This window comes from Anneissia japonica, unplaced genomic scaffold (genome assembly GCF_011630105.1).
Source record: "Anneissia japonica isolate Jap-2015-1 unplaced genomic scaffold, ASM1163010v1 scaffold845_len76695_cov155, whole genome shotgun sequence".
NCBI classification, from domain to species: domain Eukaryota; kingdom Metazoa; phylum Echinodermata; class Crinoidea; order Comatulida; family Comatulidae; genus Anneissia; species Anneissia japonica.
In genome coordinates this window covers 63,068-75,663 of record NW_022742304.1, presented here as the reverse complement: position 1 = coordinate 75,663, position 12,596 = coordinate 63,068, and the positions used below count along the sequence as shown (strand labels likewise).

Sequence of the window (12,596 nt, the reverse complement as noted above, 5' to 3'; positions counted from 1 at the left end):
AGATTACGTCATTCTTTTGGCATCCTGGTGCCTGATTTCAGTGTTTTACAAGTCGCTTATTCCGTCTATAAATTAACTTTCTCGTTGGTGGCGCTGTCCAGAATGAGAAAAATAATAAAAAATACGAGACTTGTGGCAAGTCTAACAGTGAAGCAGAATTCTCCACTCGGCAACATAAGTGTGTGCGTACAACAATGGTCTTATCTTTGCTTAAACGTGACAGTGTCTTTTGTGGTACCGGCGCGCCCACATAACTTGGTTCTTTTGTGGCGCCGCGGGGTGGGTTACCGCCTGTCCTATGGAACGCCAAAAGGACAAAATACAATTGCCAGCAGTGCAAAACTGAGAGTCAGCAGTGCAAAACCGAGAGTCAGCAGCGCAAAACTGAGAGTCACCAGTGCAAAACTGAGAGTCACCAGTGCAAAACATAGAGTCACATTGCAAAACTGATTAGTGCAAAACACAGAGTCACAGTGCAAAATTGAGAGTCACAGTGCAAAACACAGAGTCAGCAGTGCAAAACACAGAGTCACAGTGCAAAAGTGAGAGTCACAGTGCAAAACTGAGAGTCACAGTGCAAAACTGAGAGTCACAGTGCAAAACTGTAGAACCAATCAAATGTTCACGTTTTTAGTGGGGTAAATATTTCAAGTCGGCGATTTAGCCTGACCCTAGACTGACTAAAAAAATCGGCCTGCTGAGGTATCATTTTAGTCGAGGTTCACGTCATTTAGTCGTAGTGCTAGTCGAAGTTCGTTTTAAGAATACTAAATGACGTAATTTTAAAGTTTTAGCTCGAACTACGACTAAAGTTCGTTTTAAGAATACAGGGGTCAGTGAAACGAATAAAAACGATTGTATACGCAGGTTTGATATATCTTCGGTGTGTTAAACAAAAGAGACATCAAGTTTAGATTCCAGGAGGAGAAATTAACATGTTTTGCTAGCCACATGCGATAGTTCCTGATTTGCACGAAATCCTCTCGCGTTGCGATCACGTAGCTTCACAATAACAACAACAAAGATGGCGCCGCCCTCGCTCGGGCTCAACTATAATAGTTCTCCAAAGAAAGCAAATTTTCAGTGTCTGTTCAAATTCTCTATTGTAGTATGTTAACAACTAATATGGTTATTATTATAGAAAATTAATTAAGGGAATGATGGTCTATTATGAATTATGAGGAAATACGTTTTTGAACCACAGGCGGCAGCTTAATATTCATCCGCGTTACCGGATCTCTAAAATTTCGTCTGCTATTAAAGTTTGCCCTTTTCATTGGTTAGTTTGATAGTCGTGGCTTGCCAGTAGTCTTCAGTTGAACTAAACCTAGGACTTGTTTTAGTCGTAGTTAAAACTTCGACTACGTTGTTTGTGAATACAAATTGAGGTTGAAGTTGAAACTAGCACTAAATGAAGTTCTAGTTCGAAGTTCGACTAAAGTTTGTTTTAAGAATACGGGCGTTAGTCACTCGCGTCGACTAGTTTGGCCATAGGTCCATGGTTAGGCATGACTAAATTTAAATAGCCTTACCCTAATAAAACGGGCCTAAAATATTTAGAATAGACCCTAGTAAGACTAATGTTGGCAATGGCAAAAACAATAATTAAGCTTAGACTAGATGGCATACCATACAAACACAACAAAACTTTAACTTTCCAGTAGGATGGCTAGGCCTCGCCTGGAGTCAGGTAGTAGGCCTAGGCCTAGCCTAGATTAGTAGAGGCTTGGCCTATTTTAAAGTTCTTACTTACAGAGGCCTACCTTTTTAACAATATTCTACCCTAAAGGCCTAACCCTGGTATTCTTAAAACGAACTTTAGTCGTAGTTCGAGCTAAAACTTCATTTCGTATTCTTAAAACGAACTTCGACTAGCACTACGACTAAATGACGTGAACCTCGACTAAAATGATACCTCCGCAGGCCGATTTTTTTAGTCAGCCTAGGGTCAAGCTAAATCGCCGACTTGAAATATTTACCTCACTAAAAACGTGTTTTTTGTAACTCACGATAAAGTGAAACGAATAAAAACGATTATATACGCAGGTTTGATATATCTTCGGTGTGTTAAACAAAAGAGAGATCAAATTTAGCTTCCAAAAGGAGAAATTAACATGTTTCACTAGCCGCATACGATAGTTCCTGATTTGCACGTAATCCCCTCGCGTTGCAATCACCTAGCTTCACCATAACAACAACAAAGATGGCGCCGCCCTCGCTCGGGCTCAACTATAATAGTTCTCTAAAGAAAGCAAATTTTCAATGTCTGTTCAAATTCTCTATTGTAATATTTTAACAACTAATATAGTTATTATTATAGACAATTAATTAAGGGAATGATGGTCTATTATGAATTATGAGGAAATACGTTTTTGAACCACAGACGGCAGCTTAATATTCATCCGCGTTACCGGATCTCTAAAATTTCGTGGCTTGCCAGTCGTCTTCAGTTGAACTAAAACTAGGACTTGATTTAGTCGTAGTTAAAACTTCGACTACATTGTTTGTGAATACAAATTGAAGTTAAAGATGCAACTAACACTAAATGAAGTTCTAGTTCGGAGTTCGACTAAAGTTTGTTTTAAGAATACGGGCGTAAATCTGTGTAGCAGCTAGTGGTGAGCAAGCTTCCAAGTAGGCCTATAGCCTACGGTTATCAGTCCATGTCGTTCTCAGCAGGCCAGAACTATTATACTAACTGTTTTAATTCAAGTAGGTAGCCAAAAGGGAGCTGGAGCTTGTTCTAGCCGAGACATCTTATAATCAGTCGTAAAATCGCCGATATTTTACTTTTAAACTATATATTGTGTCCTTGAAAGTTGGAAAATTTGACCTTGAATGTCCTGGAATTGTCCAGGAAATTTGCTTGTTTAAAAACGTACGAACCCTGGTAAGTTTTATTCACAAAATATTTAATCCTTTTATATGTTCACACTTAAAAAAAAAAAAATAAGCTTCATCACTGAATATTACAACAAGCATAAGTTACAAAATAGCAATATAGAAAAAGCAGCAAAAATAAAGAAATTAACAGGTACCAAGTACCTCTACATCACACCTTCAACAAATCAACGTCACATCGAACAGAAAAGAGATGTGGGAAATTGCCTGTTAAAACGATACAACATACAATAAATAGTATAAAAAAAAGATTAATACATTTAACATTATAAAATATATATCTTCATATAATTACAAGACAGACAGTTATTGATTTATTATTAATAACATTAAAAATAGATATAAAATCATATTGGATTATAAAAACGTTAATTTAAAAAAAACAAAATTATTTCTTTATTTTCACTACATTTAATATGTTGACCATTAATATCAAGTTGTGACTTTTTATTTAAATCCAATTTGAACATGTTTTACTCAGTCAAATGGTCAACTTTCAATAGAGAAACATTGATTGGCTTAAGTAAAATACTTGTTAGGTCCAATTTTAAGTTTACATATGTTTGTTTGTATTGTGTGTGAAGTTAGAGAGGACGCTCTTTGACAAGAAAGTATAATACATACTCCAAGTATTGAAATACACGCCATCGTGTTGGGATTCAATATTTCGAAATTAATTATGTCATCATCAGGAATGAATGAATCACGCTCTTTGGCAATAGTAGTTTTTGTAACCACTTTTATCCCTCCAGAGTTCTCCTCTTTCATTTTGGATGGTTAAGCTAATGTTTGTACTGCCGAAAAGGAATAAAATAGAAAAAAAAAAAATCTATTGCCAGGAATTTTGTAATTTTTCCTGAAAAATTCATAGAGATATGGCTATTTTCTTGCACTTATTTCCAGATATAAATGAATGTTCGTCAAGTCCTTGTCAAAATGGAGCTGGCTGCGTGGATGGCCTTGGTATGTATAACTGTACTTGTACTCCTGGCTGGACCGGAATAAACTGCAACATAGGTGAGTCGTACTGTATTGATGATGGACTATTATCACGTTGGATTGAATTTCTTCGGTGTGATTCACCAAGGATAACCCTCGAAAGTTCTGAGAATTATATCCGTAGTATATTGTGTGTGTGTGTGTCTTTGTAGTTTGTGTGTAACATGTACATGGGTCATAATGCCCACGGGACCAACAGCTTAATCGTCCCATCTGAAAGAGGGTGCGCTATTGTAAATTGCATTTCAGCCCTCAGGCTCCAGCTGAAATACAAGGAGAGCAGCGATTTGAATTGAACCAGTGACCAAGAGGCAAGAGATCGTCGCGGCCTTTTCAAGACAATAATGCGAATGTGGTGTATAAGTGAAGACACAAATGGGACTGGTGAACATGCGTAACATTAATACAAGTAAAAAACACTGGCTTGAATGTGGTACATTATCTTCAATTCAAGACACTAATGTGAAATTGGTGCATTAAACTGAAGACAATAGTGTGAACTAATTCCAAGTGTGAACAGGGTGCATTAAAAAAAATCACTAACAAGAATGGTTTGTTTTTAACCATTTTTAAACATTTAAAAATATCAGTTCGAATGTTTAAATACTGTATTAAAATGACTTTTTGGAATGTGAATGATGTGCCTATATATGGTCATGCTGTGATGTCATCATGACTATATATTTAGACATGTCACGTCATGTTTTTATCAAATAAAATTTGATGTTCTGGACAGGGCTAAGACAAAAATGAGACAAAAATTTTATCATGAACCTTTACTCTGATAGTGCATGGTTTCTTGTTTCTGATATACCTGATACATCAAAATGTGTGTCTTCTGTTGTTTGTGGAACTCAGTTCTTTGATAAATTTAGTTTGCCATTTCTGAATCAAGCTTCTGTAATAATGATACGTGGTACACATTTTCACTGCTACGTTCAGACTTGCCATCACACTAGGTTTACGCCCAATCAAATGCGTTCAGGAATTTAAACTAATTGCTCGACCAGCGAAGACACTGAGCATTAATTGAAAGATATTTAAACGCTCAGAGCACGTAGGCTTGTATACACTAGGCCTTTTGATATAACTTTGAAATGTAGGTAGGTTGTTCTAGCCTGGGTTAAGGGTAATGGTAATGGTAGGATCACAATAGAATCGTCTCAAGGCTGACAGTATACAGACTCCAAACTCAGATTGGAAAATAAAAAATTGGCAAAAAACAAACCAGGAACACAAAAGAGAAGGGAAGGGTAATGCCTGGAATAAGATAGCCTAACCATGCTTATCAAACAATATAAGCATAGCCTAAGAAAGCCATGGTACACAATAATCAATGTTTGCAGATTTATCGTTATTTTTCCCCTTATTTCAGATACAAACGAGTGTGCCAGCAATCCATGTCAGAATGGCGGTGCATGTGTTGACGGAACAAATCGTTTTGACTGCACGTGTGTACAGGGATGGTCAGGCACTTTATGCGAGCAAGGTAGGCTAATTTTTATCTTTATTATTTCTTTATTAATTGACTTTCATTTGTGTTTTTAGGAAGAAATAGTTTGAGCCAAGCAGTGTTTTATAGTCAATATAACTGGGTAAACCACCCTCGAATTCAGAATCTAATGTTGGTTTAATGCATTTATTTTCTTTTTTAAGAATCTATTGTTAATAGATTTGTTGTTTAATTGTAAGAATCTTTTAATGTTGGTTTAATAAATGTATTGTCTTTTTAAGAATCTGTTTAATCATGTTTAATAGATTGGGTAATAGATTTATTATCTTTTTAAGAATCTGTTAATGTTGGTTTGATAGATTTATTGTTTGTTTGTTAGATGTATTGTCTTTTGAAGATTCTGTGGATCATGTTTAGTCGTAGATTAATATTGTTTTTGTAAGAATATATTAATGGTTGTTATTGTTAATAGATATATTGTTGAATCTGTTTATGGTGTTTAATGAATTAGGTGTTAGTTTTTGTTTTTAAAAGGCAATAAAGTGTTTTAGGGAATAATTTATTTAAGATAAGTTTTAGTTGCACTTTGTACTATGATGTATTATATCCAAAGTATATTAATAATCTACTTGTAATATTAAGTTATCTTTATTGCAATTTCTTTCTACAACATTTTAATTAATATTTTAATACTCAATAGTTAAGTGTTTTTGTGATTTCTTTAGTTCCTACAGCCATGCTATATTATGCAAATAATGAATTAATAGGAGAGCAATAATGTAGAATATTTCATGAGGTGAAAGATTGGACGTTCTATTCAACTCGATAGCCTAGTCTAGTCTAGTCGAGTTGAATAGAACATCCAATCTTTCACCTCATGAAATATTCTCCCCCATTGAATGAATGAGAAACATTCATTATTTGTTTTATACAACTCCTCTGTATCTCTCTCCATTATATCAATAAACCATTGTTGACTAGTACTCAAGTAAGTATGGAATATTCATTTTAATTCAATTTCTCTTGGCCTGTTTTCAACTAATCAAATTAATAGAATAATACAGGTGTTGTATAAAGTGGAATTTAAGGTTTAATGCTAATGAATAGTTATAGTACAGTAGTAGTAGAATTTGTAAAGTAAGAGAACCAATCAATCAATCATTAATCATTGTTAAATTATTAATAGTATAAAATATATAGTTCTATCACTGTAGTTTTTTTTTTTTTTTTTTTTTTTTTTTTTGGTAAATTATTAGAGTACTGGAGTATATGATAATTGTCATTGTTTTACTCTTTCTAAGCCACTATAGATATAATTTAAATATGTATTTTTTTTGTTGATTACTGATACAGTGCGTTGTTTTTTCACTCCACCTACAACTATTTTTGGAAAGGATAATGTTCCAAATGTTATGCTTCGTTACCAGTGAAAACATGCATTATTGAAAATTCAGGCGTGAGATAACTTTAGTGTATTATACCACTATATTGTACAATATCAATATCAATATTTATATCTATCCCCGCAAAGTTGTCAGCTTCATGCTTTTGTGCGTTACTGTACATATTTTCATCATTTAATTAGTTGCTTACATCCTTGCTTGTTCATATCATTGTTTTCATAGCACCATTACCATGCACCTCTGCTCCATGTCAGAACGGTGGGCAGTGCACAGACAGTGGTGGCTCATTGCTCTGTTCTTGTTCACTCGGATTCAGTGGTTTTTTCTGTGAATCCACATGTAAGTTTTTTCTGCTCATTTCTTTCCTATTTATCATCTTACTATGCTTATCAATAGTAACATTAACACTGTTGAGAATGTGTGTAATAAGATTCTTACATTATATTGGTCCCTGCTTTAAATTCCACACTGTTTTTCTACTGAAGGACTAAAATGCAAGTTTCGGTATCGCACCATTTTTTCAAATTTTCAAATTTTTCAAAATCACGATCAGTTTCTCCATTACTTTCACTTTTTTTTCAGCTGAAGGGCTAAAATGCAAGTTTCAGTAGTGCAGCATCTTTCAAAATTTTTTATCACACCTATATATGGGCATGAAGATGTCGTATCACAATCCAAATTTATTGTTTAATAAAGTCATTTATGGTTCTTTAATCCTATTTATTAATTAAACTCATACATCAGTAAAGAATTATGATTTTTTTTTTCAATGACTCGAGTTTTACATGCCGGCCTTGTAATTAATCAGCAGTTTTTTTTATAATGTGATCGTGAGAGAACTACAGAGATACATCACCTTCAAAGAGTATCTCTATTGTAAGGATATTTTTGGGAAGAAATATTTAGTTGTTTAATTGTTGATTTTTATATTAATACTGTATAATCTTTTGTTAGCTTCTCCATGTGATGATAATCCTTGCCGAAATGGTGGATTTTGCCAAGTATCTGGAAATTCCTACATATGCTCTTGTTCTGGAGATTTTACTGGAGATAACTGCGAGATACCAGGTGAGCTTGCTTCTTAAGAATACTTTATTGTATTTAACAGTTGGACATTTTGGATAATCTATTCAACTAAAATAATATATAAAAATAATAAATAATTATAATAAAATAAAATATATGTAAGATTTATTACACATTTTTAGTAATTTAAGAAATTCCTTTTACATATTGGTCACATACATTGTATAACATTTTTGAAATATTATATAATATAATTATTTGCCTAACCAGCTTCAAAATTTATTTTAAAGCTGACATCTATCTACAATATTTAAAAAGAAGAATACTGTGTAATAGAAGAGATTGAAAAAAAGTTGTGGTGATATTATGACAATGAATATTATGATTGTAATAATAGTGATGGTGATGATTAATGTAATACAGTAGTTAGGTTAATGATGATTGAGACTTCCCATCCCAAAGCCAGCAGACTGTAGGTAAATGTTCAGTAATTAGCATAAGAATATGACGGTATTGTATACTTTAGTACAGAGAAAGTACAATGACTCGAGTTTTACATGCCGGCCTTGTAATTAATCAGCAGTTTTTTTTATAATTTGATTGTGAGAGAACTACAGAGATACATCACCTTCAAAGAGTATCTCTATTGTAAGGATATTTTTGGGAAGAAATATTTAGTTTTTTAATTGTTGATTTTTATATTAATACTGTATAATCTTTTGTTAGCTTCTCCATGTGATAATAATCCATGCCAAAATGGTGGATTTTGCCAAGTATCTGGAAATTCCTACATATGCTCTTGTTCTGGAGATTTTACTGGAGATAACTGCGAGATACCAGGTGAGCTTGCTTCATAAGAATACTTTATTGTATTTAACAGTTGAACATTTTGGATAATCTATTCAACTAAAATAATATATAAAAATAATAAATAATTATAATAAAATAAAATATATGTAAATTTATTACACATTTTTATTAATTTAAGAAATACCTTTATACATATTATTCACATACATTGTATAGCATTTTTGAAATATTATATATAATTATTTGCCTAACAAGCTTCAAAATTTATTTTAAAGCTGACATCTATCTACAATATTTATGAGAAGAATACTGTGTAAAAGAAGAGATTGAAAAAAAGTTGTGGTGATATTATGACAATGAATATTATGATTGTAATAATAGTGATGGTGATGATTAATGTAATACAGTAGTTGGGTTAATGATGATTGAGACTTCCCATCCCAAAGCCAGCAGACTGTAGGTAAATGTTGAGTAATTAGCATAAGAATATGACGGTATTGTATACTTTAGTTCAGAGAAAGTACAATGACTCGAGTTTTACATGCCGGCCTTGTAATTAATCAGCAGTTTTTTTTATAATTTGATCGTGAGAGAACTACAGAGATACATCACCTTCAAAGAGTATCTCTATTGTAAGGATATTTTTGGGAAGAAATATTTAGTTGTTTAATTGTTGATTTTTATATTAATACTGTATAATCTTTTGTTAGCTTCTCCATGTGATAATAATCCATGCCGAAATGGTGGATTTTGCCAAGTATCTGGAAATTCCTACATATGCTTTTGTTCTGGAGATTTTACTGGAGATAACTGCGAGATACCAGGTGAGCTTGCTTCATAAGAATACTTTATTGTATTTAACAGTTGAACATTTTGGATAATTTATTCAACTAAAATAATATATAAAAATAATAAATAATTATAATAAAATAAAATATATGTAAATTTATTACACATTTTTTATTAATTTAAGAAATACCTTTATACATATTATTCACATACATTGTATAGCATTTTTGAAATATTATATATAATTATTTGCCTAACCAGCTTCAAAATTTATTTTAAAGCTGACATCTATCTACAATATTTATAAGAAGAATACTGTGTAAAAGAAGAGATTGAAAAAAAGTTGTGGTGATATTATGACAATGAATATTATGATTGTAATAATAGTGATGGTGATGATTAATGTAATACAGTAGTTGGGTTAATGATGATTGAGACTTCCCATCCCAAAGCCAGCAGACTGTAGGTAAATGTTGAGTAATTAGCATAAGAATATGAGGGTATTGTAAACTTTAGTACAGAGAAGCAGTAATAGACGAATCCAAGAGAACTTTTTTGAACGTCGCCCTCTTTTGTCGCCACAAATTCTAGGGTGGCACTTCCGAAGTTGGAAGATCTAATGTTGTGTTGTGTTTATCAACGCAGTACAGTAGTCGTTGAAAAATACGGTTTTCTTTGACAGTAACAGCTGCTTGATACCGTCCGTTTATAGTGCACCACGCCGCATTGAAATTACGAGTAGGGGACTCCCCAGTAATGGCGTCGACAAAAGAGGGCACCATTCTTCTTGGATTCGTCTATACTTTTATTCATAACTTTTGAAATAATTAATTACATCAAAATAATGGTAGAAATGTTTGTTGTGTGTTTTGTTTTTCAAATATTTACATTAAAATGATAATGTGGAGAATACGAAAATTTAAAAAAAGTCAATTTTATTGTGTTGTTTACTAAAGCTGGTTTTTGGCATGGGCAAGCTCCAATTATGATGGTTATAATGTAATGATCACAATCACAAAAATATTTTAAACATGATAATTATGATTGTGGAGATAAGAATGATGATAATAAAATATAATGATAGTAGTGGTAAAATGTTGATGATGGAATGATAAAGATTATGATAGTAGTGATAGTCATTGTGATTATGTCAATGATTATGATAGTGGAGATGATGATGATGATTATTATTGTGATGATAATAATGAAAGAAAAATCCTACTTTTCTAATACCGTCCCAATTCAGTGTCAGCATGCGAAACCTCACCGTGCCCTTCCACTTACCGTTGTGTAGCATCGGGCAACACTTATATCTGCCTTTTATGCAATACTGGGATTGGAACTGACTGACTTTGAGGTAGAAACCCTGTAGGCTTCAGTCAGTTGTTGTCAGTGGCTTCAAGATTGTAAAATGTTACATAGCTAGTTGTCCAGTGAATTATACTAATACTACAAACCTCACTAAAGGTCTGTCCGCACTGTCATATTTTATGTGACAAATCATCACACAAATTTGTCACATAAAATGTAAAGTGTGGACAAAGTTTTATAATTTGGTAGCATATAGAAAGCTGTTTGTGATTGTCATATGTTTTGAATATAACAACAACATATGGGGAGGAGGATGTGAGTAATTTTTTTGGTGAGGAAGGGTGTCTGTCTGCACAACCACATGTAATTCATAAATTAATTTACACATTATTTTAAATAAACAATAAATGATTTTATCACAATCACAACAGATATTCAGCAACATGATTTGTTGATGATTGGAAATCATTTTTCATAAGTCACTGCGATGGATTGTTGTACTCTTCAACTTAACTATCGTAGGTATATGTCTAAATTCTATTTTAATGATTCGGTGAAGTACGCCTCAGCAGCAATTCTCTCTTTTCACCTTTTTAATGTTTTCTATTATAATTATGAACTATATGACAATAAGAGTATTTTTGGTTAATGTTGGTTTTTTTGTATTTTTTTTATATAATAAGCAATTAAATAATTATATTCTGTATTCTTAGAGCATTATGCATCAACCTACCTGATAATAGTATACATAGTCTTTGCCTTCGTCGTGATGTGTACATTACTTGTCTTCATCTGCAGGTAGTGTTTCTATTCATATTTAGGTACATTTCTTTTAAGAATTTTATTTTATTTATTTATTTTTTTTTAGTTAGGCCTATATTATATTTTTGATATTCAGAATGTTGGTTTTGCTATTACACTCTCTATATTGACATTGTTGTTTGATTTTATGAAATTACAGGCCTGTTTAAATAGCTATGGTTTTTTTTTGCTTAAGTGTTACTTGATAACAATGATGACATATTTTTTTTTTCTTAATTAGGTGGTATTATAAAAACCATAAGAAAACGGAACATACTACAAATATGAACAACATTCAAACCAGTAGTGCTCCCAACCCACCTAGAGAAATGTCAGTGGTGGCTAGTTCAGTGTGTAGTGCAGTTCCAACAGCAACGAATACACCAGATAACACAAGGTATGAAAACATTCCTCTGCCAACCAGTGGTGCCGCAAAACGATCTATGCCATCACAAAGGAATGATCATTCAGTTAATGATGATGTTGGAGTTATACCAACAACATCAAATGTACTAAGTGATACAGGGTATTAAATTCCTCTGCAAGCCAGTGGTGTTGGTGGAGTTGCTCTAGAACGAGCTATGGAATCACGAAGGAAAGATGATTTGATCAATTATAATAACGAAGCTATACCAACAACACCAAATTTACCAAGTGACACAGGATATGAAATTCCTCTGCAAGCCAGTGGTGTTGATGGAGCAGCTCTAGAACAAGCTATGGAATCACAAAGGAAAGATGATTTGATCATTGATAATAGCGGAGTTATACCAACAACACCAAATGTTCCAAGTAATACAGAGTACGAAATCCGTCTGCCAACCAGTGTTACTGATTGGGCTGCAGATTCACTTGATTCAACTTTTGAAGATCACATATATACTTCAATAATTTTAGCATAACTAACCTGACATATATAAAGCATGTATACACAAAATATTATATTTTTGTATTAATTTCATTTTCTAGAATCATACAATATTGAACAAAAAAGTAATTGGTAGGGTACAGTTAAAAATCCTTGGTAGAATCTAAAAAATAATTAATAATACCGTTTTAAGATATTATTTCCAAACAATTATATTTTTCGCTTGATCTATAAT

At 32.7% G+C, this 12,596-nt stretch overlaps 1 protein-coding gene across 1 annotated transcript; it reads left to right on the top strand.

The window, feature by feature from the left end:
* The first annotated feature begins 2,652 nt into the window (after positions 1-2,652).
* Positions 2,653-12,063, top strand: LOC117119077 (fibropellin-3-like). Its single transcript, XM_033263885.1, has 9 exons — positions 2,653-2,712; positions 3,805-3,918; positions 5,276-5,389; positions 6,979-7,095; positions 7,711-7,824; positions 8,509-8,622; positions 9,303-9,416; positions 11,406-11,490; positions 11,735-12,063. The coding sequence occupies exons 1-9, from the start codon at positions 2,664-2,666 to the stop codon at positions 12,024-12,026; spliced, it is 1,113 nt and encodes a 370-aa protein (XP_033119776.1). The 5' UTR covers positions 2,653-2,663; the 3' UTR covers positions 12,027-12,063.
* Positions 12,064-12,596: the final 533 nt, after the last annotated feature.